Source organism: Sinocyclocheilus rhinocerous, unplaced genomic scaffold (assembly GCF_001515625.1).
Source record: "Sinocyclocheilus rhinocerous isolate Xijiao unplaced genomic scaffold, SAMN03320098_v1.1 scaffold552, whole genome shotgun sequence".
Classification (NCBI taxonomy): Eukaryota; Metazoa; Chordata; class Actinopteri; order Cypriniformes; family Cyprinidae; genus Sinocyclocheilus; species Sinocyclocheilus rhinocerous.
In genome coordinates, this window is record NW_015625574.1 from 438,472 (window position 1) to 464,918 (window position 26,447).

General features: G+C 38.7%; 1 protein-coding gene across 1 annotated transcript in view; it reads left to right on the forward strand.

The window, feature by feature from the left end:
* The window catches only part of dst (dystonin), a 159,104-nt gene that overhangs the window by 67,547 nt on the left and 65,110 nt on the right, over positions 1-26,447 (forward strand). Inside the window, exons 9-34 of the mRNA XM_016566904.1 lie at positions 1,028-1,134; positions 2,455-2,574; positions 3,264-3,359; positions 3,459-3,586; positions 6,303-6,396; positions 7,174-7,328; positions 7,462-7,903; positions 8,161-8,289; positions 8,546-8,623; positions 8,714-8,875; positions 9,496-9,600; positions 10,459-10,554; positions 10,637-10,762; positions 12,915-13,067; positions 13,151-13,305; positions 13,468-13,594; positions 13,687-13,870; positions 14,811-14,968; positions 15,749-15,927; positions 16,255-16,393; positions 16,479-16,672; positions 16,785-16,947; positions 17,028-17,111; positions 17,364-17,471; positions 17,603-17,701; positions 24,788-24,934. Coding sequence (XP_016422390.1) covers positions 1,028-1,134; positions 2,455-2,574; positions 3,264-3,359; positions 3,459-3,586; positions 6,303-6,396; positions 7,174-7,328; positions 7,462-7,903; positions 8,161-8,289; positions 8,546-8,623; positions 8,714-8,875; positions 9,496-9,600; positions 10,459-10,554; positions 10,637-10,762; positions 12,915-13,067; positions 13,151-13,305; positions 13,468-13,594; positions 13,687-13,870; positions 14,811-14,968; positions 15,749-15,927; positions 16,255-16,393; positions 16,479-16,672; positions 16,785-16,947; positions 17,028-17,111; positions 17,364-17,471; positions 17,603-17,701; positions 24,788-24,934 — 3,728 coding nt within the window. The remainder of the gene's footprint in view (positions 1-1,027; positions 1,135-2,454; positions 2,575-3,263; positions 3,360-3,458; positions 3,587-6,302; positions 6,397-7,173; positions 7,329-7,461; positions 7,904-8,160; positions 8,290-8,545; positions 8,624-8,713; positions 8,876-9,495; positions 9,601-10,458; positions 10,555-10,636; positions 10,763-12,914; positions 13,068-13,150; positions 13,306-13,467; positions 13,595-13,686; positions 13,871-14,810; positions 14,969-15,748; positions 15,928-16,254; positions 16,394-16,478; positions 16,673-16,784; positions 16,948-17,027; positions 17,112-17,363; positions 17,472-17,602; positions 17,702-24,787; positions 24,935-26,447) is intronic.

Below are 26,447 nucleotides of genomic sequence, written 5' to 3' on the forward strand. Positions count from 1 at the left end.
CCCCCGACTGCAAGCGGCTACTCTCGTTGATCGCCGTCTGTAGCCGTGCTTCAAGTCGAACGCACCTAATGTCAATGTCAATGCCAATGTCAATTTTATTTCTATAGCACAACTAAACACAACAACAGTTGACCAGTGTGCTTTACACCAATACAAGAGACTTTTATATATATATATATATATAAATTTATAGAATATAAATTTATATATATATATAATTAAGAAAATCATAAAAGCAAAAACACACAGTGCATAGATGCTAAGATGGTCATGTGCTGGTCCTAAGCTGGTCCTGAGCTGGAGCTAGTTGCTTAGGACCAGCTTAAACCAGCTCATGACCATCTTAAACCAGCAGCCATGCTTCAAAACATACCTAACCAGCATATGCTAGTTTTTTCAACAGGGACCTTAGCTGCCCATACTCTTCTTTACTTTTGGACGCCCTCTCTTTTTTTCACCTCTGCTGTACTTTGTTCCAAATGTCATTCGAAAACAAATTCATCATCATTATGCCACCTTTTTCTCATTAAAAACAATTAGGTTACCAACCATTTCACAAAAATGACACCATAGAGTGCCTTTGTTTCTTTTGGTGATGTGCGAGACTCTTGAGATGTGATTGTTGTCTCAGAGTGAGAATGAGCTGCTAGTTAACACAACTCTACTAAATGTCTGAAGTGAGCCGTCATTGATTCAGCTTTGACGTGTTGTTTTCTGGCGCAGCACAACTGGTTCCTCCATACAGGGAGTCACCAGAGCTGCAGTCTGAATGTCAGATATTTCGCCCTGCAGTTTCACAGTATTTCATGGTCATTTTAAAACAACACTGGGATCTAAGAATAGTATTCAATGCCCAACACTATCCTCAGCAGACTAAACAGTGAATTCAACACTTAATAAAACTGTTAACTGTCTGTGATGGATTTTTCCTAGAGGAAAGGTTACAGGAAGTATTATCTGTTGCAAAACTGTTCAATGTTTTATACATTTGCATTCTAACTAATCAAATGTTTGTCCATTCGAGCAGATGTGGACGTGTCATCTCCCGATGAGAAGTCTGTTATTACTTACGTATCAACGTTATACGATGTCTTCCCGAAAGTACCGGAGGGTATGGAGGGCATCAGTGCAAATGTAAGTACAATCACATATAGCTATAATATCACTAACTCTGTGAAAAAGTAGTACACTTTAGCATAGTTTTAAAAAGAGTATTGTTATGGAAAAAATACTTTAACGGAATATACTGAAGTGCAAACTGTATGTAATGTTTTCAGACTTAGTTTAAACTAATATTAAATGCAATTAGCTGAACTTCAGAATTATTTTTTTAACCATGCATCTGTACAACTTTATATGTACTTTCATAATTACTGCCAAATGACCTGACTAGCATGACAATGGTAAACAAAAAAATATTGATAAACTAAAATATACTATGCCATCTTTATTCTGAAATGTGTCATGTATTTAAAATCATTTGTCATTTGTAATGAAGTTACAATTTAGTGCATTTAAAATTTAATATTGAATAACACACTGTTATAATTATAATATTAAAATAATAATAAAAGTGCTTTACACGTGCTTTAGCATGTTAGTCAAAACATTAAGGTAAGAGTACTTTAACACAAAAATCAATGTACTTTAAAGTAAACCTCAATTTGACATTTTGAGGTCAAAAAACAAGTGCACTTTCTGAAATTGTACTTAAGACTTGAAATTGTGCTCTCTTTAAGTTCACTCAAGTGGCTTTTTACTAGATTAATATTATATTATCTGCAAGTACACAACAAATGCATATGTAATACAATTAAGCACACTTTTTCACAAGTGTTGCACTGAAAACAGTGCAAATACAAATCACTTAAAGGCATCTTCTGTGTTAAATGTGAGCTCTAGTAAAGCATGTCTAGTTATTTTCCACTGTCTGTGACTGAAACACAAAAATACTCTGATTTCAGCCATGACTCTTCTCTGAGGATACTCAGGCTGATACTACATAAACATCTCAAGGATGATATTAGCTACCTGCATGCTGTAGTCAGGTTTTAGCTGGGTGGGCTGGAGAATTTGCTTGGTCTATGCAAATAAACGTTGTGTCTACATTTTCACGTTACATAAGCATTCCGTGTTTCTTGGAAGAGTTATAGGCTTGTTATGCAGGAAATTAAATGATTTAGAAGCTCCTAAGGAATCTGTTGATTCTTTGGAATCATTCCCAGAACATTGGATAATTCTGCTTGAGGAAGAGTATGAAGCGTGCATACTGGTTTCCATTTAAGACCCATTGACACAACATGCTTGCAATTCTTGAATAAATGAATACGATATGAAGAAAGCCAAGAAGTGACACGTCCTATAAATTTATCCCATATTGTTGGAATCATGCCTGTGTTAAAATTTTTCTTAGAATATATAGATCTTAACTAAAAGTTGATGTTCCTGAAACAGGATGTGGACATTAAATGGGTTGAATACCAGAACATGGTGAAGTACCTCAGCCAGTGGATCAAACACAATGTGACTGTTATGTCAGACAGAAATTTCCCCAGCAATCCTGTGGAACTTAAGGTGAGATGCCTCACACTTTCATATTGCTGTTAAGAATGTAAGTAGATATTACTTGGTGGGTTTCCTGAATGGCTAGTTGATTTTTTTTCATGCAATTATGTAAATAATGTAAATAATTTTTTTAACATAAAATAGAAATCCATAAACCAGACCATATATTTATGCAAAACATAATGTTCTTTTTTTTATTATTTGGAAGTAAGAAATATGGCCCTGACAGTAGCTTGTACAATTAGTGCACATGCAGGGTTTGGAGAGACATGAGGGGTGTTTTGAGGTGAACTATTCCTGGACCAGTTTTACATTTTGATTTATGAAAGGGCAGATATATCTTAAGTAATGATTTGTCAAATATCAGACATTTACAGATGTGCTTTTTCAGCGATCAGCAGTTGCTGAGACTCTCTGATAATCGCTAACTTTAAGCAGTGCTTAGTCTATTGGAGCCTGAGGCAGATTAGCGGTACTGGCTCAGAGGATTTCCATGGCAAATATGTAGCGTCCCACTCGAGAAAACGATTAAAGCCTCTTTAAAGACCTGAAGAGCAGCTCCATCTTTCTCTATGAGCAGAAGCACAGCGTGCAGGTGTTCTGCGCTCATAACTCCAGTGGCTATGTTGTCTTTTTCTCTGTCTGATGGATAGAAATCTCTTTTTTTTTGTCAGAACTAACCCTTTTGAACTTTACAGGCACTTTATACGCAGTATCTACTGTTTAAAGAGAATGAAATACCACCGAAAGAAAATGAAAAGGCCAAAATCAAGCATCTCTACAAAATGCTAGAGGTTTGTATCTTTCGTTTCTTTTTTTGATCGTTCATATTTTTTGACCTGTACGTGACACGTGTAGGGGTGTCTTAAACTCGGCTGTATGTTGGGATGCAGGTGTGGATAGAGTTCGGTCGCATCCAGCTCCCTCAAGGGTACCATCCTAATGACGTGGAGAAGGAATGGGGCAAGCTGATCGTCGCCATGCTGGAGAGAGAGAAGAGCCTGAGGCCTGAAGTGGACAGGTATGAGATGATTTACACACGCTATATATCTCTCCATCGCTATTTCTTAATGAAAGAATATGGGTGAGGAATTCACTTGGCATTTTTGACATTTACATTCTTAATATTTTTTGTTATCATATCAAACTAGCAACAATACAACATTTTAAATTTTGAGGTTTTAGAACTAGAATGTTTTTAGAAAGGCACTATTTCTTCATTTACAACTCTTGTAATGTTAAACTGATTTCGAAGTGATTTTTTTAATATGCTCTTTTTGTATGGGTGATATATGGCAGGGGTGCAGAACTCAATTCCTGAAGGGTCGCAGCCCTGCAGAGTTTAGTTCCAAGTTGTGCACCCCTGATATATGGGATATTTATAATATTTTTGCTATTATTAATTAGGTTTTGAATTATTAATGATGTTTTTATTTAGATGTTAAGTTTCCTCGAGTCTTTAGAAAGTCCTTATATTAGTTTTACAATCATTTCTTGTCTTGTCACTTGTGGCATTAAGAAATAGAAGAGCATGAGAGCATTATGGTGTTTTTAAAATTCAGTTGCAAAAACGTAAAGAAGAAGTTCAAACCGTCTATGGCAGTGATTTGATTAAAAGTGTTTTTCACTTAAAAATGTCTGCTAAAGTACTTCTGCATATCTCAGCCAAATGTACAGTGACACATTATATAAGGAATATAAGGATATAAGGAATCAAAGTTGCCATGTTAGCATGTTCCAGTTAGCTCCTGCTGCTAGATATTTTGTTTCTCCTTTGACAGCAGTTGCAAAATTTGCTGTATATTCTGATAAAATAAAATGGTGTTTTCTCAAGCAATATTTATAATGCCAATATTTATAGTATTTTTTAGTTTAGTAGGTGTTTTATCAGTGCAGAGTTCTTAAAAGAGGTTCTTATTTATGGAGGGTTCTTGAAAGAGTGAAATTAGCTTAAAAAAAAAATCTGGTCAGCCCTGCGCCAGCCAAGCAACTGCCATTGAGATGAACATGAATGCTATTGATGGCTTACTCTGTGGAGCAGCTTGTTATATGCCGCTCTCCTGAAAAGTGTAAACACTGCGCTGCTGTCAAAACACTGCTTTGTTTGTTTGAGCATCCCGACCAATTCAATATAGCAACCGATGGGGCTCAACAAATGGTGCGAGTTTGGTGGCGGGATATCTGCTCAATATATATCTGATATCTGATCAGTTGGAGATGAGGAAGTCTTCTGTAAATCTAAAAACAGTCATTGGACTCAACTATTGTGTCAATCATTTATAAATCCATTCTTATGTAAATTGTCAAATAATGCATTGAAATTATTTTGTATGTACAATTTGCACTGAAATTAGTTCTGTTTATGTTTCATGATTTGGGGCCTTTATGTTCACGAGTTCTGTTTGATGACGCTTGTTCACACATTTCTCTTTCAGTGTCTTAGTAACAATGTATGTAGGCAATTATTTAGGGTTAAAATCAGCCTTCTATGCATTTCAAATATATTAGATTGATATGTAATATTTTTGTTATATTGCCAGCAGAGATTAGTTTTGTTTCCTGCGCAGAAATGACTGTCACACCTGTGCAGTTCGCAGTTGTGTTACTCATAATGTTTAGGTGAAAACATGGCGTTGGAAATTACCTGGAAATATATGGAAATCACTCATGCTTTTGATATTTATTAACAGTTTTATGTACACATGATTATATGTGACCCTGGACCACAAAACCAGTCATAAGGGTACATTTTTTGAAATTGAGATTTATACATCATCTGAAAGCTGAATAAATAAGCTTTCCATTGATGTATGGTTCGTTAGGACAATATTTGCGCGAGATACAGCTATTTGAAAATCTGGAATCTGAGGGTGCAAAAAAATCTAAATATTGAGAAAATCACCTTTAAAGCGGTCCAGATGAAGTACTTAGCAATGCATATTACTAATCAAAAATTAAGTTTTGATATATTTATGGTAGGACATTTACAAAATATCTTCATGGAACATGATCTATACTTAATATCTTAATGATTTTTGGCATAAAAGAAAAATCAATAATTTTGACCCATGCAGTGTATTTTTTGGCTATTGCTACAAATATACCCCAGCGACTTAAGACTGCTTTTGTGCTCCAGGGTCACAAATACTAACAGCACTGCCGTCAATGCTGTGAAACGGTGAAATTGAGAAATGGCTGTTAGGCAGGGAGAGGAATGTGTTGTGTGGTGCGACACACCCCCATCTCTCTCAGCCTAACTGTCTAAACCTGTGCTGGATCATCTGTCTCACATGAAAAGCAACGCTCAGTGTTTTACCTGGGGCTGATGCTGCTGTGGGCTGGCTTTTCTGCGAGCCTATAAATAGCAGCGGCTGGAAGCAGGTGCGGTCAGAAGGGCTGTGTGCGCGGGTCCGGGACTCTAGATGGACGCTGGGCTCTCTGCTGCTGATGGAGGGGTGGTAAACGCTAGTCTGTTATGATGAACAGCAACCTGGTGTACTGCAGTAGCACCTCATCAGTGAGTGACAGCACTCTGACCAGCCTGGGCTTGGCTGAAAACCTGCTCTCCGGAGCACTCGAGCCTCTGTCCAGCACACCGCTTTATCTCAATAGCTGCTCTGTGTATGGACCCAGGTGAGGGAGCCACACATGCTTCAGGGAGGTTGTGGTTTCCTCTGCAAAATTCTGCACCAAACGTGTCCTGATGCTTGATTGGACCTGTCTTTTGTTTTTCGTAGACTTGAAATGCTGCAGCAGATTGCAAACAGAGTTCAGCGAGACTGTGTAGCCGGAGAGGACAAATTAGTGTTAGCACGGACAGCTCTGCAGTCGGTGAGTTCCTTACCAATATTTTGTCTTAATATCCAGTAATGATCAGATTTCATTTTAATTATCAGAAATGTTATTTATTTGATAAGCAAAACGTCATACCATGTAAAGACCTTTTCAGAAAATGTGCATATATATATATATATATATATATATACAGTATATAACAACACACATACTTGCATTTGTGGTTTACGGGGACTCTCCATAGGCGTAATGGTTTTTATACTGTACAAACTATTTTCTATCGCCCTACACCTAAACCTACCCCTTACAGAAGACTACTGGCAATTTTTGAATTTCATAAAACACCGTTTTGCATGTTTTTTTAAGCTTTTTGTTTTACGCAGACACAGGAAGTGTCCTCATAAACCATGTTTACGTTGTAGTACACATGTCATTATACACATTTGTGTCCTCATAAACCATATATACCTGTACACACACACACGCACATTTGCTTTAACAAACAAAATTGAGTGAGGTTTACACACAGGCCAGTTGCTGGCCAGTTGATTAAAGTAATTTAAATCTAATTTTGTTAAATAATTATTACTTAAGGATGTATACATACATACATAGATACATAAACACACATACATACAGTATATACAGTATATATAAATGGATGTTTAGATATTTTACTGGAAAAACGATACAGTATACTTAAGAAATTCTTTAAAAATATATATTATTCTAAAAAAAGTTTTAAAGTTTTGAAGTGGCAAATGTCTTTTTTTTTACACTTAAAATATTAATGAGGATGAATATATCCTCTAGGATGCGAAACGGTTGGAATCAGGAATTCAGTTTCAGAATGAAGCAGAGATCGCTGGTTACCTTCTGGAGTGTGAGAATTTACTGAGGCAGCAAGTGCTGGATATTCAGCTTTTACTGGATGGGAAATTCTACTTGGCTGATCAGCTCGTTCAGAGGTCAGACAGTCTTTGACTGAGCTTCATTATTAAAGAGAAAAAATCACTGAGGCATTCTCAAAATGAGCAATAGAAATAGTTCACCTTCACTGTTTCTGAACGCTAAAGTCTCCTTGATCTCTTTGGTCCTCAGGGTCTCTAAGCTCCGTGACGATCTGCTGGCTTTGAGAACAGAGTGTTCAACCGTCTACAGCAAAGCACGCACGCTGACCTCAGAACAGACCAAGATGATGATCTCTGGCATCACGCAGAGTTTGAACTCAAACTTTTCCCCAAACTTCAGTGCCGGACTGTCTCCTGCGCTCACTCACGGAGGCCTGGTCACATCAGGTGGCAGCCCTGCGATGAGCCCAGCCATGACGCCCAGCATGCAGCCTGCCTCGGTCCAGACTTACCTCAGCGGCAGAGGAGGAGGAGGAGGAGGAGGCATGGAGCCCGGGGTTCTTCAGCAGCTCAAACACATGCAGATCCGCAAGCCCATGCTCAAATCCTCATTCCTGGATCCCAGCTTGACCGAGGATGAGGTTAATGTGAAGTTTGTGCAGGATCTGCTCAACTGGGTTGAGGAAATGCAGGTATGTTTAAGACTTCAGATTCTTTTAATCCTTCATTCTGCTAGTGCACTTCTTAATTAGTATATTTGTTCATTTGTCGTCTGTATTTATGTTTTACATTTTGAACAAACAATCTCATTTGATTTTTATTATTAAAAATGCCAAGTGCGATGGTTTGAACGATGATGCAGGTTTATGCTTAAAATAAAAAAAAAGTGACCTATTTTTCAGTTTTGGTTATCTGATGCTTTTTTTCCTGAACTTTTTGTCTCTGTAAGGTTCAGCTTGATCAAGCAGAATGGGGATCTGATCTGCCAAGTGTTGAATCAAATTTAGGGAATCATAAAGATTTTCACAAAGCCATTGAAGAATTCCAGATGAGCATTAAAGAAGCCAAAATGAGTGAGGTAATACACATCATTACATATTTTTAAATAAATAAAAAATATCACTATAAACCCAGAATATGTTTAGCGTGCTAAATACAGTTAACTTTATTTTAACAGCTAAATTTAAGTTGTTATTTGCTGAAAATCTATGAGCAATCAAAACTCAAAATTGGGTTTGGGTAATCTGTTCCTTTAAATGACATGTATTCCAACAAATACTTGTCTTAAAAATATAAGCACAAACGTGTCTGACTGACCCGTGTCCCTCCCACAGATTCAGATGACCCAGCCACTGAAGCAGAGTTACTCTGAGAAGCTGAATAAGTTAGAAAGCCAGTACGGGAGGCTGCTGGTAAAGGAGCTTATTAAAGATCTGCTTTTAAACCTCACATTCAGTGAGAACTGTGCGTGAACTCAGTTTGGTGTTCTCTGGTGTTTTCAGAGATGCTCCAGTGAGAGGCAGAAACACCTGGACAGCCTGTATGATTTTGTGTCCCGCGCCACTCAGGAGCTGATCTGGCTCAATGAGAAGGAGGAAGAGGAAGTGGCTTTCGACTGGAGTGAGCGAAACAGTAACATTTCAAGGAAGAGGGATTATCATGCAGTAAGTCCTTTCAACCACATCAAACCAATGTTGTGCTCAGTCTAAAAGAGCTAGTGATTTATTAATGTTTGTCTTATATTGTTTTTTTTTCTTATTTGGAACATTGCAGATAACCCAGTGATTTTAATATGTGGTGATTATTTATTTAAGGCATTATTTTAAACATTTGTATTATTTCTTATGCATCTATTGTTATGTTTATTTGAATTTTGAAAGCACTTTGAATTACCTTTGTGTATTTATTCAATTAACTTGCCTTGCCTTGCCATTATGTACATGGCCAAAACTGTGAGAAATATCTAGTTGGCCATTAGATGGATTAGCTGTGATAAATAAAAAGCGTTTTGCTTTAAGGCTTCATTCTAGCAATATGAATATCCACCCAATACGGTAATTATAGTGAATCCACAAGAGCCACTAGAAATGAACTTAAACTGTGCCTGCGGTTAACACATCCTCTTCTGTTGGAGCAGTAATGGCACCGTCAACATCCGTCATGATCAAGATTTTGTGTTCATCGCATTGCCTTCACTTGCCTTTGCATGTTGAGGTTCAGGTTTTTGAAAGAAAGCTAGATATCTGTGCCTGGAGCGTCTTCATATGCCCATGTCTTTCCACAGGATCTCATGAGAGAACTGGATGACAAGGAGGAGGTGATCAAGACAGTACAGGAGAAGGCAGAGAGCCTCCTACTGGAGAACCATCCTGCCAGATTGACCATCGAGGTACAGCCTGGAATAACAGCACTACACTAGACTCTAAACTTGAAAACACCATCATTTTCATGAATAAAACAAAAGGTCATGAAACTAGAATTTAAGAAATAGTGCAGACAAACATTCTATCATAATTTTTATACATTCACGTTGGTCCAAACCTGTACGTTTTTTTTTTTTTAAGTAAAACACAAATGGAGAAGTTTAGCAGAATGTTCAAGCTGTTCATTTCCTCATTTCCACACAATGAAAATGTATCATAAATGTATTAGGAAAGTAGGTAGGGTTGGGCAAACATCTTTTTTTTTACTAATAATCTTCCCTAATTCTCATCCATTTAAGCTTGTCATCATCATATTAAAATACACAGCAAGTCAAGTCACCTTTATTTATATAGCACTTTTAACAATACAAATTGTGTCAAAGCAACTGTACAGCATTAATTCGGAAAACAGTTAAAGGCAGTTCATCATTGAATTCAGTGATGTCATCATCCAGCTCAGTTCAGTTTAATTAGTATCTGTGCAATCAAGTCAACGATATCGCTGGAGATTAAGTGTCCCCAACTAAGCAAGCCAGAGGCGACAGCGGCAAGGAACCAAAACTCCATCGGTGACAGAATGTAGAAAAAACCTTGGGAGAAACCAGGCTCAGTAGGGGGGCCAGTTCTCCTCTGGCCAGACGAAACCAGCAGTTCAATTCCAAGCTGCAGCAAAGTCAGATTGTGCAGAGGACTCAACTGGTTCCTGTGGTCACCAACTTCTAATTTTTTGTTCCATGGAAGAAAGGAAGATAAAATAGTAAAATAAAATAAAATAAAATTAGCTGTTTAATCTAACTGTATGTTTCCATCTGTGCACTACGCAGGCATACAGAGCAGCCATGCAGACTCAGTGGAGCTGGATACTGCAGCTCTGTCACTGTGTGGAGCAACATCTGAAAGAGAACGCTGTCTACTTTGACGTGAGTTACGCAGCTGTTTTTAGCAGAACTGATTTTTATGACTCATGTCAGACTTACAGGTATGCTGTTACTCTGCTTACAGTTTTTCAGCGACGCCAAAGAGTCATTGGATTACCTTAGGAGCCTCCAAGATGCCATCCACAGAAAGTACAGCTGCGACCGAAACAGCAGTTTACATCGGCTGGAGGATCTCATTCAAGAGTCCATGGTTAGTTTGCTACTAGGGGTGTGACGAGACACTTATCCCACGAGACGAGACGAGACTGGGTTCACGAGAACGAGACGAGACGAGACGAGACGAGATTTTTAGACTTTTTTTAAGAAATCCTCAATGATGAAATATATAGGGAAAAATAGTCTTTTATTCAACTGAAAAACATGAAATGCAAAAAAGTAGGTGCATTTTGAAATCAACTTGTACTTTATGAAATTAAACATCTATTTTAATACATTTTATGCAGTAATAAACAACATGTAAACACTGCAAAATGTTTTGCCACAAACTCAACTGAAAGGCAAGTAAATTGCACAAAAATTATAAATAGTATAAATAAAAATAAATAATAAACAACATAAATATCCCTTTAAAGTGGAAGTGAAGCAGTCTTCCACTTTAATAAAAAAATATATATAATAAACACGATTAATGTATCAATTTAAAAGAATAAAACAGTGGTTGCCAAACTGGGGGGCGCGGCAAGGCTGAGGGATAGTTAGGGCCCTATTTCTGTTTTATTTTTTTCCATTTTAATTTTTCTCGACTCCTTTTTAATAGTTAAATAAAATGTTATTAATTAAAAAACATGTCTAATTAATTAAAATCATTAAACTTATACATTTCCACATCAATTTATTAAAAGTTTAACAAAAATTACATGTTTAGCGCCCTATGAAATGTTTTATTTTGTCTAATTATTTGAATGCATAAAACATTTTTTAATGTATAATTTTTTTTTCTTAAAGTAGCCTTATGATTTTTTTTCCCTCAGAAATTCTGTGTTGTGTATTTACATTTTTCTGGTTATCAAATTAAGGCATAAAATATTAATTTAATTTATCATTTGTTTTAATTATTGAAAATTAAGCAAACAAGATTTTTTTGGCAAACAAAGGGGATTTACTATTAAAATTAAAACATGGAAGAAATGTTTTGTGATTATTCCTTAAAAAATTATGTTTGTTTCATTTTAGTAGTACTATGTACATTCTACTGAAAAATAGTTATAGGCACAATGTCTTCAAATCAAACTGGACTTTTATTTTGTCGGGTTGCCATGAATACCTTTACAGTTCTGTGTATGAGATATGACGCTGGTTTTACTCAAATCAAACGCTAAAATGCTCATGAAGTGACTCTCAGAGCAGTTCTGGAGATGTTGTTCATGTGTTTACGTCCTCATTTAGTGAGACGGCAGACACTGAAATCACCGTGAGTGTCACGCGCGATTCAGTGTGTGTGTAGTAAATGAAACCACGCATCTGCGCCATTCATTAACAGAGACAGGCAGAACATGCAAGATTCATATTTAAATCGACTTTTGCGGCTTAATATGTACAGATACTAGTCCATATCGTGATTTGATTTAAGTGTAATGACCTACTTTTGATTAATACGCGAGATCTCGTGCCACGAGATCTCGTCACACCCCTATTTGCTACCACACCATAAATTCATGCAATTATTCGGGTTTGGAGCGTTATGGACTTAAAGGGTTAGTTCACTCAAAAATGAAAGTTCTGTCATTAATTACTCACCCTCAAGTTGTTCCAAACCCGTAAGACCTTCGTTAATCTTCGGAACACAAATTAAGATATTTTTTATGGAATTCGAGAGCTCTCTGACCCTCCCATAGACAGCAAGGATATTACCACGATCAATGTCCAGAAACGTAGCAAGGACATCAGTAAAATAGTCCATGTGACATCAGGGGTTTGACTGTAATTTTACGAAGCTACGAGAATAGAAATAGAATAGCTTTGCTTTTTGTGTGCAAAGAAAAAAAAACATAATTTATTCAGCAATTCTTCTCCCAGAGTTTTGGAGAGTACCCCAGCATGCACGCGCTTTCCACTGAATGTAAACAGCGCTGATTACGTTCAGGGGTACTCTCCAAAATGGCAGAAGACTGTAACTTAATTTGTGTTCCGAAGATGAACGAAGGTCTTATGGGTTTGGAACGACATGAGGCTGAGTAATTAATGACAGAATTTTCATTTTTTGGTGAACTATCCCTTTAAAGACTAAAAGAATGAAGCAATCAAAATACGAACAAGTTCTATTTCTTAAGATTCTCATTCATGAATGTTTTAAGGTGTAGCTGTATATGCATGACTGAGGCTGGACTGGTGTTTCTTCACAGGATGAGAAAGAACAGCTCCTGAAATACAGCAGCACAGTGGGTGGGTTAGTGGGACGGGCAAAGTCCGTTGTTCAGCTCAAGGCCCGCAACCCAGAGAACCCCATCAGGACCTCCTTACCCGTCAAATCCATCTGTGACTACCGCCAGATAGAGGTCCGTTCAGCTCGCTGGAACAGCTGCCTGCGTATTTACAGCAGTGTTTGCCATAATGCATTCTGTGACCCCTCTCTCCTCAGATCACCATTAGCAAAGAAGATGAGTGCGTTCTAGTGAGCAATTCTCACAGGGCAAAGTGGAAAGTGATCAGTCCATCTGGAAATGAGGCCATGGTACCTTCAGTCTGCTTTAGTGTACCTCCACCCAACAAGGAGGCCACTGAAATGGCAAGCAGGTGAAGACAAAAAAAATAGGGCTAGGGTTTGCTTCTATGCATTGGTTGTTGGTTGGATGTTGAGATGTCTTGCAAAAATGGAGGCAGATGAAGAGCAAGATGAGCCTGCAGGGTTTAAATTGTATAGTAGCATGCTTGATTTTCCTTCTCTCACTCCACCAGGATCGAGCAGCTGTATCAGAATGCTCTGGCTCTGTGGCACCACTCTCACATTAACATGAAGAGCGTCGTGTCCTGGCACTATCTGATGACTGACATCCGCACCATCCGCAAAAGCACTGTTGCCTCGGTACAAATCTTGTTTTTGCATTCCCTGAGACGAAAGTTGTTTTAAAACCTAGCGAGTTCATACAGTAGTATAATGTTAATTTCCCTCCCTAGATCAAGACGCTATTGCCAGGTGATCACGAGCAGGTGCTGAGCAGCCTGCAGTCCCACTTTGAGGACTTCCTGAGGGACAGCGATGAATCTGAGGTTTTCACGGTGGCTGATTGTGCCCAGCTGGAAAAGGAGGTTCTGACTTGTAAGGAGTACTACGAGGAACTCCTCAAATCTGCAGAGAGAGGCAAGTTACTGTACACATGTACGCAAGTAACGCAAGTTATGTAATCAGATTACTTTTTTGAGTAACTAGTAAAGTAGGGCATTATATCTTTTTAAGTCTACTTTTTCAAATAAGTAACACAAGTTACCTTGTTTTCCCATTTATTCACTTACGCCTCTCCTGTCTCCTGTTGAGAGAAATCGGGAGTGAAGTGCAGAGGCACTTTCTCTTTTGGTGTGAATGGGCCTTTACAGTTGCCAAAAATACTTTTGTGTGTTTTGTTATTGAAAAACAAATGCCAGCCCAGCCCAGGTAACAAAAAGTAATGCAAAAAATTATCATAATGCATTACAGTCTATAAAAAGTAACTAAGTAATGCAATTAGTTACATTTTCTTGGATCAACACAATATTGTAATGCATTACTTAGTAAACAGACATACAGCACACATGCTCAAGAAACACGTGTTCTCCTAAGCCTATTAAGTAGAAAGTTAATACTATAAGGATTGACGTTTTATCCATTCACAGATCTCCTCATCAACATTAGAGAAATTAGAGAGCAAGTGTTTGTGGATATGCATTTAAATTTCATCTAGAAGTTTGACAATTGATCATTTGTAATGCACCTAATTCTATTTTTTAATTACTATGTACACTTTAAATATTTTGTTTTTGTTCCTCAAACAAATGTTGGTCTCGTTGTGAGATTTCATGAGTTCACTATCTGCTGCCTGTAATCTAATAATAGAGTCCTGAAATATTGTCTGCCAGATTAATTGTCAAAAACCCTCATTACAATTATATGCACATTATGGCTTATTTGTGTTGCCACTAGCTACATTTTCATTATGTTGTCACCAAGAAACTGCAAACAAATGCACAGACTGCAGATTATTGTTTGGACATGGAGTCTCATTGATGTACTCATCTTGAATGCATTGCCCTCTGGTGGTCAACAGAAGAACATGAGGAGTCCGTGTACAATCTCTTCATATCTGAGGTGCGTAACTTCCGCATGCGGGTGGAGGGTCACGAGGAACAGCTGATCCGGAAAATCCGTACTCCGCTAGACAGAGATGACCTGCAGGAGTGTGTGCTGCGCATCACCGAACAGGAGGTTTGATCTTCGGCTTCATTTATGTTCCCCCCCCCAAAAAAAATCAGTGCACTTGGACTGAAAAAATCAGTCCAAGTGCACACATCCAGTAGGCAAAAAGCTCAATGTGGGTGCTCCACCACACAAAAATTTGAACCCAAAAAATCAAAGTAGGCACACCCCAGCTCAAGAGATGTGTTCTCATGAGCTCATGTTCTCACCACAGGTGACGTTTCGAGCTCTTTATCAGACTGATGAACATAAATAAATATTTTTAAAATAAAATAAAATATATAATATAATATAATATACAGGTGCATCTCAATAAATTAGAATGTCGTGGAAAAGTTCATTTATTTCAATAATTCAACTCAAATTGTGAAACTTGTGTATTAAATAAATTAAATGCACACAGACTGAAGTAGTTTAAGTCTTTGGTTCTTTTAATTGTGATGATTTTGGCTCACATTTAACAAACACCATATTCTAATTTGGTTTTTGTTAAATGTGAGCCCAAATCATCACAATTAAAAGAACCAAAGACTTAAACTACTTCAGTCTGTGTGCACTGAATTTATTTAATACATGAGTTTCACAATTTGAGTTGAATTACTGAAATAAATGAACTTTTCCACGGCAATTTATTCTAATTTATTGAGATGCACCTGTAATATAATAATACAGTTTAGTACAAAAAACAATTTTTGGTACCAAGTTGGATCACCACTTCATTTTTAATGTAAAATCTGGATCCCGAAGCAAAATGAGTTACGCCTGGCCTCTCTTCTCATACTCGTCCAGAAGAAGAAGGTAGAGCTGGATAGGTTGAAGGATGACCTGGAGACCCTGAGAGAGAAGTGTGAAGTTTTCCTCAGGCAAGCAGCTTCCTCTCCATCCGTCCCTACGCTTTCCTCTGAGCTCAACATCCTCACTCAGAGCACGAACCAGGTCTACTCCATGTGCTGCATCTACCTGGAGAAGTGAGTCTTTACTTTGTCCTCAAATGAGGTGTGTTTGAAAGTGTTAAGAAGAGTTTATTGAATAATTAGCTGGAGATGTGACCTAGTGTTTAGTAAGTGTGCTGAGGCGCTCGTGCAAGTATTGTGAGTTTGAATCAGACTTGTGGCACTTCCTAGTCATTCCAACATTATCCAAACTTCAGATTGCTATAACCAGGCTAATGTAAATTTATCTTTAAATTTAAACTTTGTCTTAATTTCTTGTTATGGTCAGCACTAAAATATTTCATCAGCTAGAAATCGCTGCTATATGGTTTCTTGTTTGATGTGATCATCTTTTTCACACAGGCTAAAGACAGTGAGTTTGGTGGTGAAACACAGTCAGAGTGCCGAAGCTCTAGTAAAGCTTTATGAAGCTAAGTTGTGCGAAGAGGATACAATCAATGCTAATATCAAATCTATCGATGGTGTCATGAGCACTCTTAAGGTAACAAAATCTCATTGTAACTAACTCGATGATGGCTTAGCCATTAAATATCTTTGACTTAACACTTTTGTTCGTAATTTTTTAGCAATGGCGGTCTGAAATCGATGAAAGGCGTGAGGTATTCCATGACTTGGAGGACGAGCTGCAGAAGGCACGAGTGGTCAGTGAGCGAATGTTCAAAACGCACAACGAGAGAGACTTTGATTTGGATTGGCACAAGGAGAAGGCCGACCAGCTCAAAGAACGATGGCAAAACATCCACTCTCAGATTGAAAACAGGTCATTAAGTGGATGCTTTTGCCCCTAGATGATGCTGTGCTGCAACGCTAAGTACATTTCTCATTTATTTACCTTCATAATGTGTGATATATTGATTTTTCATGGTGTTTAGGCTCCGGGACCTGGAAGGCATCAGCAAATCACTTAAGTACTACAAAGACACGTACAACAGCCTGGATGAATGGAGCAAAGAAATGGAAACCAAGCAGCTCAAGGCCCAAGAGAATCAACCTGAGGACAGCAAGGCATTGGCTGAGTTCCTTAACCAGCAGAAAGTACGAAAAAAGTTAAATTGTACTTATTTATAAGTACAGAAGTTATTTGCATCAAATCCTAACATTGGATTTATTTCTAGGTTTTGGTCGCAGAAATTGAGCAAAAACAAAGCAAAATTGAGGAATGCCAGAAGTATTCAGAGCAGTATGCAGTTGGAGTGAAAGTAAGACAAAATTATCACTTTGAAATATTCTGACATATAGGGTACCGTGGTAGACTGTGGTATGTGAACATTGCAATCATGCAGTAACATAATTTTCCATAGTACCATTAAGTACTTTTGTGGAAGTGTGGCCCATTAGTGATACTTCATCCCCAAAGCAAACAATAAAATAGACACTAAAATAGTAAAATGGCAATTAAGTATATGGTAAAAGAAAGTTATTTAACTTCATAATGTTTGTTTGTCTTTAAGGACTATGAACTGCAACTGATGACTTATAGAGCCATGGTTGACTCTCAGCATAAGTCTCCAGTGAAGAGAAGGAAGATGCAGAGTTCCTCTGATGTCATCCAGCAAGAGGTACGAGAGGAAGCAGTCAAGGAAATAGAACCATTCTCATATGGTTCATATTTTCATAAACTGGCTATTTTCTTACATTGGCATTCTTTTAAGTACGTATGAGTATTTTTTTTGTTTGTTTGGCTCCTCAGTTTATGGACCTTCGTACACGTTACACGGCCCTGGTTACTCTGATGACACAGTATGTGAAGTTCGCAGGTGAAACACTAAAGAGGGCGGAAGAGGATGAGGTAGGACATTTGTTGACTTTTTCCCGTCTTTAATGCTTCATCCAGTAGAGAGGATTAGCGTTAGTATAGTGCTATTGCTAGCTTTATTGCATGCTATTTGGCAAGACTATGCTTCCAGCCATATTTCATTCACCAATGACACATTAGGACAATGGCATACACCCTAACAACGTACACAAACATATTTTGGTGTTTCCTGCAATACAAAATGTTCCTCAGTGCTTGGACATTTATTTTGATACAAAATAGGCTGTATTTTGTATCATTGCTGGTGACCTTGTCTCTTGGGAAAGCATGTCCTGGAAACATGCTGAAGACTACATGCAAATATGGTGGTGGTTTTTAAACCTTCCGTTGGTAAGTGGGCAAAGACCGCCTCTTCTCTTCCAGGTGGTTGACTGGAAGATGACTGTGTCTTTCATTTCAGAGGAGGAAGTCGTTGGAAAATGCGGAGTACTTGAGCTGGACTGAGAGCATGGAGCTGCAGAAATCTGCGAGCGAAGAGGAGATCAGCAGTCTTCGGCGCCAGGTACTGGAACTCGAGGCTTCGCTGTCCAACAGGCAACAGCAGCTGGACATCCTGGGGGCAGACCTTGAGATGCAGAAAAAGTCCATTGAGGATTTGACCTTACAGAAGTCAAAGGCTGAGTATGAGGCCCAGAAATATCGTGTTGAACTAGAAGGTGTGATTAAAAGCAAGGGTTCCATGGAGCAAGAGTTGAATCGTGCTCGACAACAGGTTCAGCAGTCAGAGGCCAAACAGGCCTCCCTGGAAGAGAGCCTCCGCAATTTTAAAAAGAGCATAGAGGAGAGTACATTAGCCCGTAAGAAGCTGGAAGACCATTTACGTCGCAAGGACAGTGACGTCCAGGGCCTGGAGGAGCACAGTCGCACGTTAGAGCGAGAACTTAGGGCTAAGGAAGACGCCGAGGCAGAGCTTCTAAGCCAAGTGAGAATCATGGAAATGGATCTGGCCCACCAGTCAGAAGTCAGGATGATGCAAGGTGAATCCATGTTGGGTTTCTCCAAAGATGGTGGACAACTGGCAACTTTTAAAACCAGTTCTTCAATAATCCACTCTGAATCTGAGGCAGAAGTCCTGCAACGCAAAATGGAGGAGCTCATTATGGGCAAGAAGCGAGCTGAGACTGAAATCAAGTCCTTGAAGTCTGAATTGAACTCAATTATTGTGCACAAAACTGTGGCTGAGGAGAAAGCTCAGCGTTTCAAAGAACTCTTAGATGAAGCAAACAACAGGCTTTTGAAGCTACAAGTGGAAATGGATGCAGATAGGTCCAGCATGAGACAGAAATCAGAGGAGTTGAGACAAGACACCTCTGAACTAAAAAAGTCTGTCTATGTGTATCAAGAACAAATCAAGTCTCTCCAAAGAGACAAATCTGCTCTGGAGCAAAGAGTGCTGTTCCAGAAGACAGAGGTCGATGGCCTAAAAGACCAGCTCAAAGTCAACCAAGGAAAACTTCTACAGTGGACCTCTTTGGAACAGGAGAGCACTCATAAGTTGAGGTGCTTGGAAGACGAGTTGTCTTCCAAACAATCTGAGGTAGAGCAGATGACATTCAGGGTGAATGAACTTAATAGAAAAAATCAGTTATTGGAAAGTGATACCCGGCATCTTAAGGTAAGTATTGAGTCAATCCAGCAGGACAAATCACATGCTGACCAAAAGATTAAAACCCTGAAAGGTGAGGCAGAGGTTTTGAAGGAGCAACTGCAGAGAGCCAAAGAAGAAATCAATCTGAAGACAAGAACAGAGAAGGAAGCTCAACTCAAAATCAAAAACCTTGAACTAGAGCTTCAGAAATGTTCCTTGCAAGTGACACAGCTTACCAGGAAAGTAGAAGAACTCAAGAAGATTAACATGGAGACTGAACGGTCCATTAAAAATGTCAAAGCAGAGCTTGACAGAGCATCCATCGAGATTGACAGTAAGGAACAGCAAATTAATATACTCAGATCCCAGGCAGAAAGTGCAAAATCTCAGGTAAAAATTGTTGAAGAGGAACTTCTGAATAAAACACAGGTATCTCATGAGCTTCAAATCAGACTTAAAGATTACAACGAAGAAGCCAAAAAGACCACCGAGCTGCAGCAGAAGATCAAGTCTCTCACGTTGACCGTCATCAACTATGAAAAAGATATTTCGATTCTCAAAGCAGAGCTGAGTTCTAGAACCTCTGAGAGGAATCTGGCTAATCAGAAGGTTCAGGAACATAAAGTCGAGATAAATAACCTGAACATGGCTTTAAAAAAAGCCATAGGAGAATCTCAAAGGGAGTCATCTGAAGGTAAAAAGAGCTTGTCAAAAGTTCGAGAACTTGAAAATGAGCTTTTGAAATGTAAGCAGACGATTAGTAGGATCAGTGGAAGTTCAGAGAAGGCCACGGTAAGCCTGAAAGAGGACATTTCATCTCTTCAGAGGGATAAGCAAACAGCTGACCAGAAGTTACAGGTTTTAAAATGTGAATTTGATGATCTTAGTTCCACTCTAAAAAGAACAAAAGATGAGCTACAGCGAGTGACTGAAGAAAACAGGTTAAGTCAGTCCAAACTCAAAGAGCTGGAGGCAGAACTCCAAAGGAAAAGTTCTGTTATGCGAGAATTGAGCTCAAGCGCAGATAAATCTGTGCTGAATTTAAAACAAGAGCTAGTCACTTTTCAGAAGGATAGGAATGCTGCAGAAGACAGAATCACAAGTTTAACTCTGCAAACACAAGAGCTGAAGCAGAAGTTGAGACAGACCCAGGAAGAGCTTAAACAGAAGCAAAATCAAACAGCAGCTGCTGAGCTGAGGTCGCAAAAGCTTGGTGAACAGTTGGATACCTGTAAAAAGATGCTTGACGATCTCAAAGGTAAGCTCGACTTGCAAAAGAAAGGCTACGAGACTCAACTGCAGCTAGTGCAGGCTGAAATGGAGCAAAAGCTTTCACGCTTAAAGTTGGAGCATGAGAGGAAATTAAAGGAAACTGCTGAGAGAGACAACAAGCACCTGTCTCAAGAAGTGGAGAAGCTGAAAACATTAATTGCTAATGCAACAAAAGCAAAACAAGAGGTTGAAGAGCAACTGTGCAACGTACGCACACAGTTGGATGAATCTGACAGGCAGAGGGGGATACTTGACCTTGAACTTCTCAAAGCAAAATCAAAGATTTCTGAGTTAGAAACTGAGAAAATCAGAGTAAAATCCAATATTTTTAAACTTGACAGTATTCACAAAGACAGCTCCAACGAGATATCAAAGTTAAAGCAAATGTTGACAGAGACTGAGCAAAAATTTGACATCTCAGAAAAGGAAGCAAGATCTCTAAAGGAACAGATTGTTTCATACATCAGTGAAATGAAGTCTCTACAGGAGAGGAATCTGAAGCTTGAGGTAGCAGTCAGTTCTGAGAAGAAACATCTAAAAGAATTGGAGGCACTCGGACAAGCCAGTCATCAGTGTGCTAAAGATGAAGAGCTGGCAAAGCTAAAGACTGAACTTCAGCTGACTCAGAAAATCGTTGCGTCGTACGAAGAAGCGAAACGGAACCTGGAGGAGGAGCTCAAGAAAATGAAAATGAGCTCTGAGGTACGACTTCAAGTGCATTCACAGTTTTGTAAAACTTTCATTAAAGGTGAAGTGTGTCGTTTCTTGATGTGTTTTAACAATGTGCAGAGAGAGCTATAAGTAAGGGTGCTCTCACACTTCCATTGCTTGATCCGAACCAGAGTTCAGTACTCCCCCTGTATTCTATTCGCACCTGTATTTTGTGGGTCAGAATCATATGGGTCTGGTAATCATGGTCATCAAAGCGGCAACTCTTTTTTGTTGTTCGGTAACGGCAACGCTGGACAAAGCAGAAAAGTAGGTAGGGTTGCTTGCCTCACTTTTGTACGTTGGTCTATCTAGCATTAATGGTCTGCAAAAGTTCTAGAGATGTCCGTTTCTGCTGGAGGCGAGCAATTTGACCAATCATACTGTAGCTCATCAATAGCAGTTCATTTCTGAGACTGAGGACAACTGCGTTCATATCAGCAGCAAACTGCACTGGATTCCGCACGAACCATACCACAGTCCAATCTATTTTTTTAAGTGGACTAACTTTCACAGGTGCAAACCTGAGTTTGAAAAACAGTGTTCACTTCATCCAAATGAAGCACATTCTGACAAGCCAACCCAAGTGTCATTTGATAGTTGACTGTTCTTTTGCAGAATTTGATCATCACGTTGCAAATTTATTACTGCCATGATCACTATAAATCTTAATTAGAATTATGTTTACCACCTGCTTACCCCAGATAGTAATAGCGCCATGTTAATTGCAGCAAGCATATATTTCTCACTTGTGTGAATAAAAGCATTAGAAGATGGGGGAGAAGGGCAGAATGAAACTATTAATAATTATTTGTTGCAGTTCTGTTGATGCAGAAATGACACACTTCACCTTATTTCTTACATAAATATATTTAATATATAAATGTATAAAAGTAATGTATTTATTTATATAATAAAATATATGTATTAAAATGTAATTATATAAAAGTACAGAAGTGACATCTACACTTATTTTGACATATTTTCATGCTTTAATAGCATAAATGATCTCATGCTTGCAGGTAGCTACACTGGAAAAAGAAAAAGTGCTGGAGGAGCTACGAAAAGTAAAGCAAAGCAAAGTGCAAGTGATCAACGAGAGAACGCTGGATTATGCTACCAAGAAACCAGCAAATTCAGTTTCACTCCAGAATTCAAATACTTTTGAAATACACACAAACCAAGTGATGGTTGGTAACAGTCAGAGTGAGATCACTGACACTATACTTAGAAAAAGCTCAGTGTCTGATAAAGGCAGGTCTGGTAAAAGCCAGACTGTTTCATTCAATATCATTGATTCTGATTCCTCCATCGATCTTGCTTCTGGCTCGCCTATGACAAGTAAAGAGTCTTCTTCCAATAAAATTCAAGGTCTCAGAGGAAGGATAAGTATTAAAAAGTTGGTAAAAACAAAAATAATTACTCAGGAAATTGCACTCAAGTTGCAAACAGGCCTCATTACTATAGAGGAGATAGAGGCATCACTTGCTCAATTCACTGGTAAACCATCCTCAATTGCAGGTGTTTACATGGAGTCTAGCAAGAAAAAGCTGTCCTTCCTAGACGCTGCAGCAGGAGGAATTATATCTAAAACCTATGCCATTGAGTTTCTGGAAGCGCAAGCTACCACAGGATGCATCATTGATCCTATGACAGGTGAAGCGTACTCACCGTCAGATGCTTTTGAGAAAGATATCATTACTGGGGATCTCAAGGATAAAATAACTGAAGCTTACAAAGCAGTCAGTGGTTATACTCATGCTGGGAAGATTCTTTCAGTGTTTCAAGCTATGGAGGAGAGAATTATAGACAGGCATCGAGGAAAAGCTTTAATAGAAACACAGATCACTACTGGAGGGTTGATTCACCCATTGATTGGATGTAGGGTGCCCATGGATGGTGCGCTAGAGCAGGGGCTCATAAATCAAGCCACACTTCAAAGTCTCTACGATCCAGTCAGCAACCCAAAAGATTTTCACTTCCCAGAAACAGGGCAGAAGGCGTACTATAGCGAACTGCTCAGAATCTGTGTGTATGATGTCAACGGTGGAGTGTATCTTCTTCCTTTTGGTGACCAGCATCTGTACACCCTCTCACCATCCAGCAAACACAGGATATCAGTCATCGACACTTCTAATGGTGCGAAAATGTCAGCTTACGAAGCATATAAGGCTGGCCACATTGACAAGAGAACCTACCTGTTTCTCTCACAACAAGAGAGCGAATGGCAGGAGATAACAATCATGGACTCAAGTAGGAACCTTCTACACATCCTAACAGACCATAAGAGTGGGCGGCAGCTTTGCATTGAAAATGCTCTTAGTCTGAAAATTCTCCAAATGGAGGAGCTCAACAGCTACCGGAGTGGTCAGCTCAGTATTTCTGAGCTCGCTGATCTTTTGATTTCAAGAAGAGTTGTCTTTAAAGTCCCAAACAGTCCCGTCGCAGGACTCTGGGATGTGACTTTGAAGAAACGACTCCCGGTTTTCAAAGGACACCAGCAGAACCTTGTGGACCGACTCACCGCGCTGAGGTTGCTAGAAGCCCAGGCTTGCACTGGAGGCATCTGTGATCCAGCATCTGGAGAAAGGGTTCTGATTAAAGAAGCTCAACATCGAGGACTCTTGGATGAAGGTTTTGCCAGACAGCTCCAGCAATGTGAGCAAGCCTACTATGGTATCATTCACCCTCAGAGTGGAAAGACTTTGACTGTGGCCCAGGCGATGCAAGAGAACCTTTTCCCGAAAGATGTTGGAGTGAAGTGTCTTGAGTTTCAACTGGCGACTGGTGGGCTCATTAACCCAGACAGCCAAGAGAGAGTCTCTTTGGAGGATGCGATACAGAATTGCTTGATCGACAAAGCAACTGCTGTGCATCTTCAGCATGACAACTCTCATTCAAAATGCATCACCTGCCCCAAAACCAAGCGAAAAATGTCTTTCAAGGAAGCTCTAGAAAAGAGTGTCTTTGACAGCCACACTGGGTTCGTCCTTCTTGAAGCAACAAAACCCCATAGTACTGGCAATACTTCATCCTTCCAATACTTCTGGACCTATCGGCACTTCTGATATGGTTCTGGACAATGTCTAAAATCTAAAATCAGGTCATTGGTGAATGTTTTATGAATGGCGGAAAAAGTAATTGATATGGCTAGTTTATTTTCATTTAGCTTTATCAAACATAGAAGAATATATTGTTATCCTGAAAAATATCTAAGTCATAATGGTGAAAATGGGAGTCTTTAAATATGGGATTTTTTTCTACTGTAAGATATTATTTAAAAATGTCTCATATCTTGTGATCCATTTATTTCTTTTCAATGGCATTTTTAATTTATTGCCAAGCATGCTTCCACATAAAATGGCTGGGAGCATAAGACCTGCTGATTTCTTGTTGTATATTCTATTCAAACATAGAATTTAATAAGCTAATTGTGAATGTTTTACATTGTTTTCTAATCCACCCTACAATTTTTCCCCCAATGATTTTAGAGATCTGTTGATGATGAGAAGAAAGAGCATGGCGATAAGGTTAACAAGTTGTTAAATTGGATGTCCAGTATGAAAACAAATCTGAACAAAGATGCAAAGGCTCAAAGTGATGGCAAACCCAGCACTGAGAGCACTAGTAAGCCCCAGGTAAACAAGTCAAACTACCTGATTGTTTTTTTCATTGTTTTGTTCAACAGGTCTTCAGCTTTGGATCTTACAGGTTAAAGGGTTAGTTCACCCAAAAATGAAAATTAACCTGTGTTTTACTCACCCTCGAGGATCCTAGGTGTATATGACTTTCTTCTTTCAGAGGAATCCGATCGGAGTTATATTAAAAATTGTCCTGGCACTTCTAAGCTCTATCATTGCAGTGGGCTGGTGTTTCTGTGTTTCTGCGTCTCACATGGCTCCGGGGGGTGAATGAAGGCCTCCTGTAGCGAATCCATGCGGGCTAATTTTCATTTTTGCGTGAACTATCCCTTTAATTCATCTGTAGCTGTTTTAATGTCAGCATCTTGTTAACATAGTGAGCATTTCAGGGAATTGCTTTCATCATTTCCAAACTTTGCTAATGTCAAACACATCAGAACATACACATTTCCATTGTTATGTTTCTGAATAAAGATTATTTTGCATCTCTTCATATGTTTGTGTTGTTCACATACTTGTTACCTTCTTCTGTTATCCACCCACATTTCACAGAAAGTATTTACCCATAAAGTATCTATCCATTTATTGCAAGTAGTAATTTATATAATCACAATAATCACTATTTCGTTAGATCACATCTGAACCAGTCATCAGGTCACTTCCTATTTTTCACTGTTACACAAGAGACAACAATGATAATCCAATAAATTGTATCCACAAGCACATACATGGCTCAATCAAATACATCCACAGCATACATTACATGTACAGTGTGATAAACTGTACAAATTACACTGAGCATTAAATCACTGCATTCTTTGGTGGTTACAGAATTTCTTGCTTTAGTGATGCTGTTATATCTCTACATTTCATCAAACACAGTCCTGCACACCACTCATTTTGGAGTGCTGCTTGGTTGTCATAGCCAAGTAATTTAGGTGGTAAATGTTCTGTCGACTGACCCAAAGCAGAGAACAGTTTATATGCCATTTAAAATAAACCGTTTACCAAATTAGAAAGTTGTGTCTGAATGATCATTCATCCATTTACAGTGTCCCTAATGACAGACCTTCTTCCATATACTTCTCCAAACAAAAACTTTAGAACTCAATCGTGATGTTTATATAAACATGGCAACATATCTTTAAAAATACAGTGGGATCCAAAAGTGGCCACTTGTGGAAATGCTTGTATGTTGCATTTTCTGTTCATTACAAACACATTATCGGCCTAACAATTTGACTGGAAAGTATAACAGAAAAAATTACATGAATTTCATTTTTTTTGCTTTAACATCACAAACTCCATAAGTGTATGTAAGTGTATGATTTGTTCTAAGAGCATTTTATGCTTCAGTGGCACCAGTAACTTTTGTACAAGGCAGTTCACATGGTCACAAACTTGATTAGTTATCTATAACTGATTACTCAATAATTTTGAATATTGAGGTGGCTTAGTGGGTAGCACTGTCACTTCACAACAAGAAGGTCCCTAGTTCAATTCCCGGCTG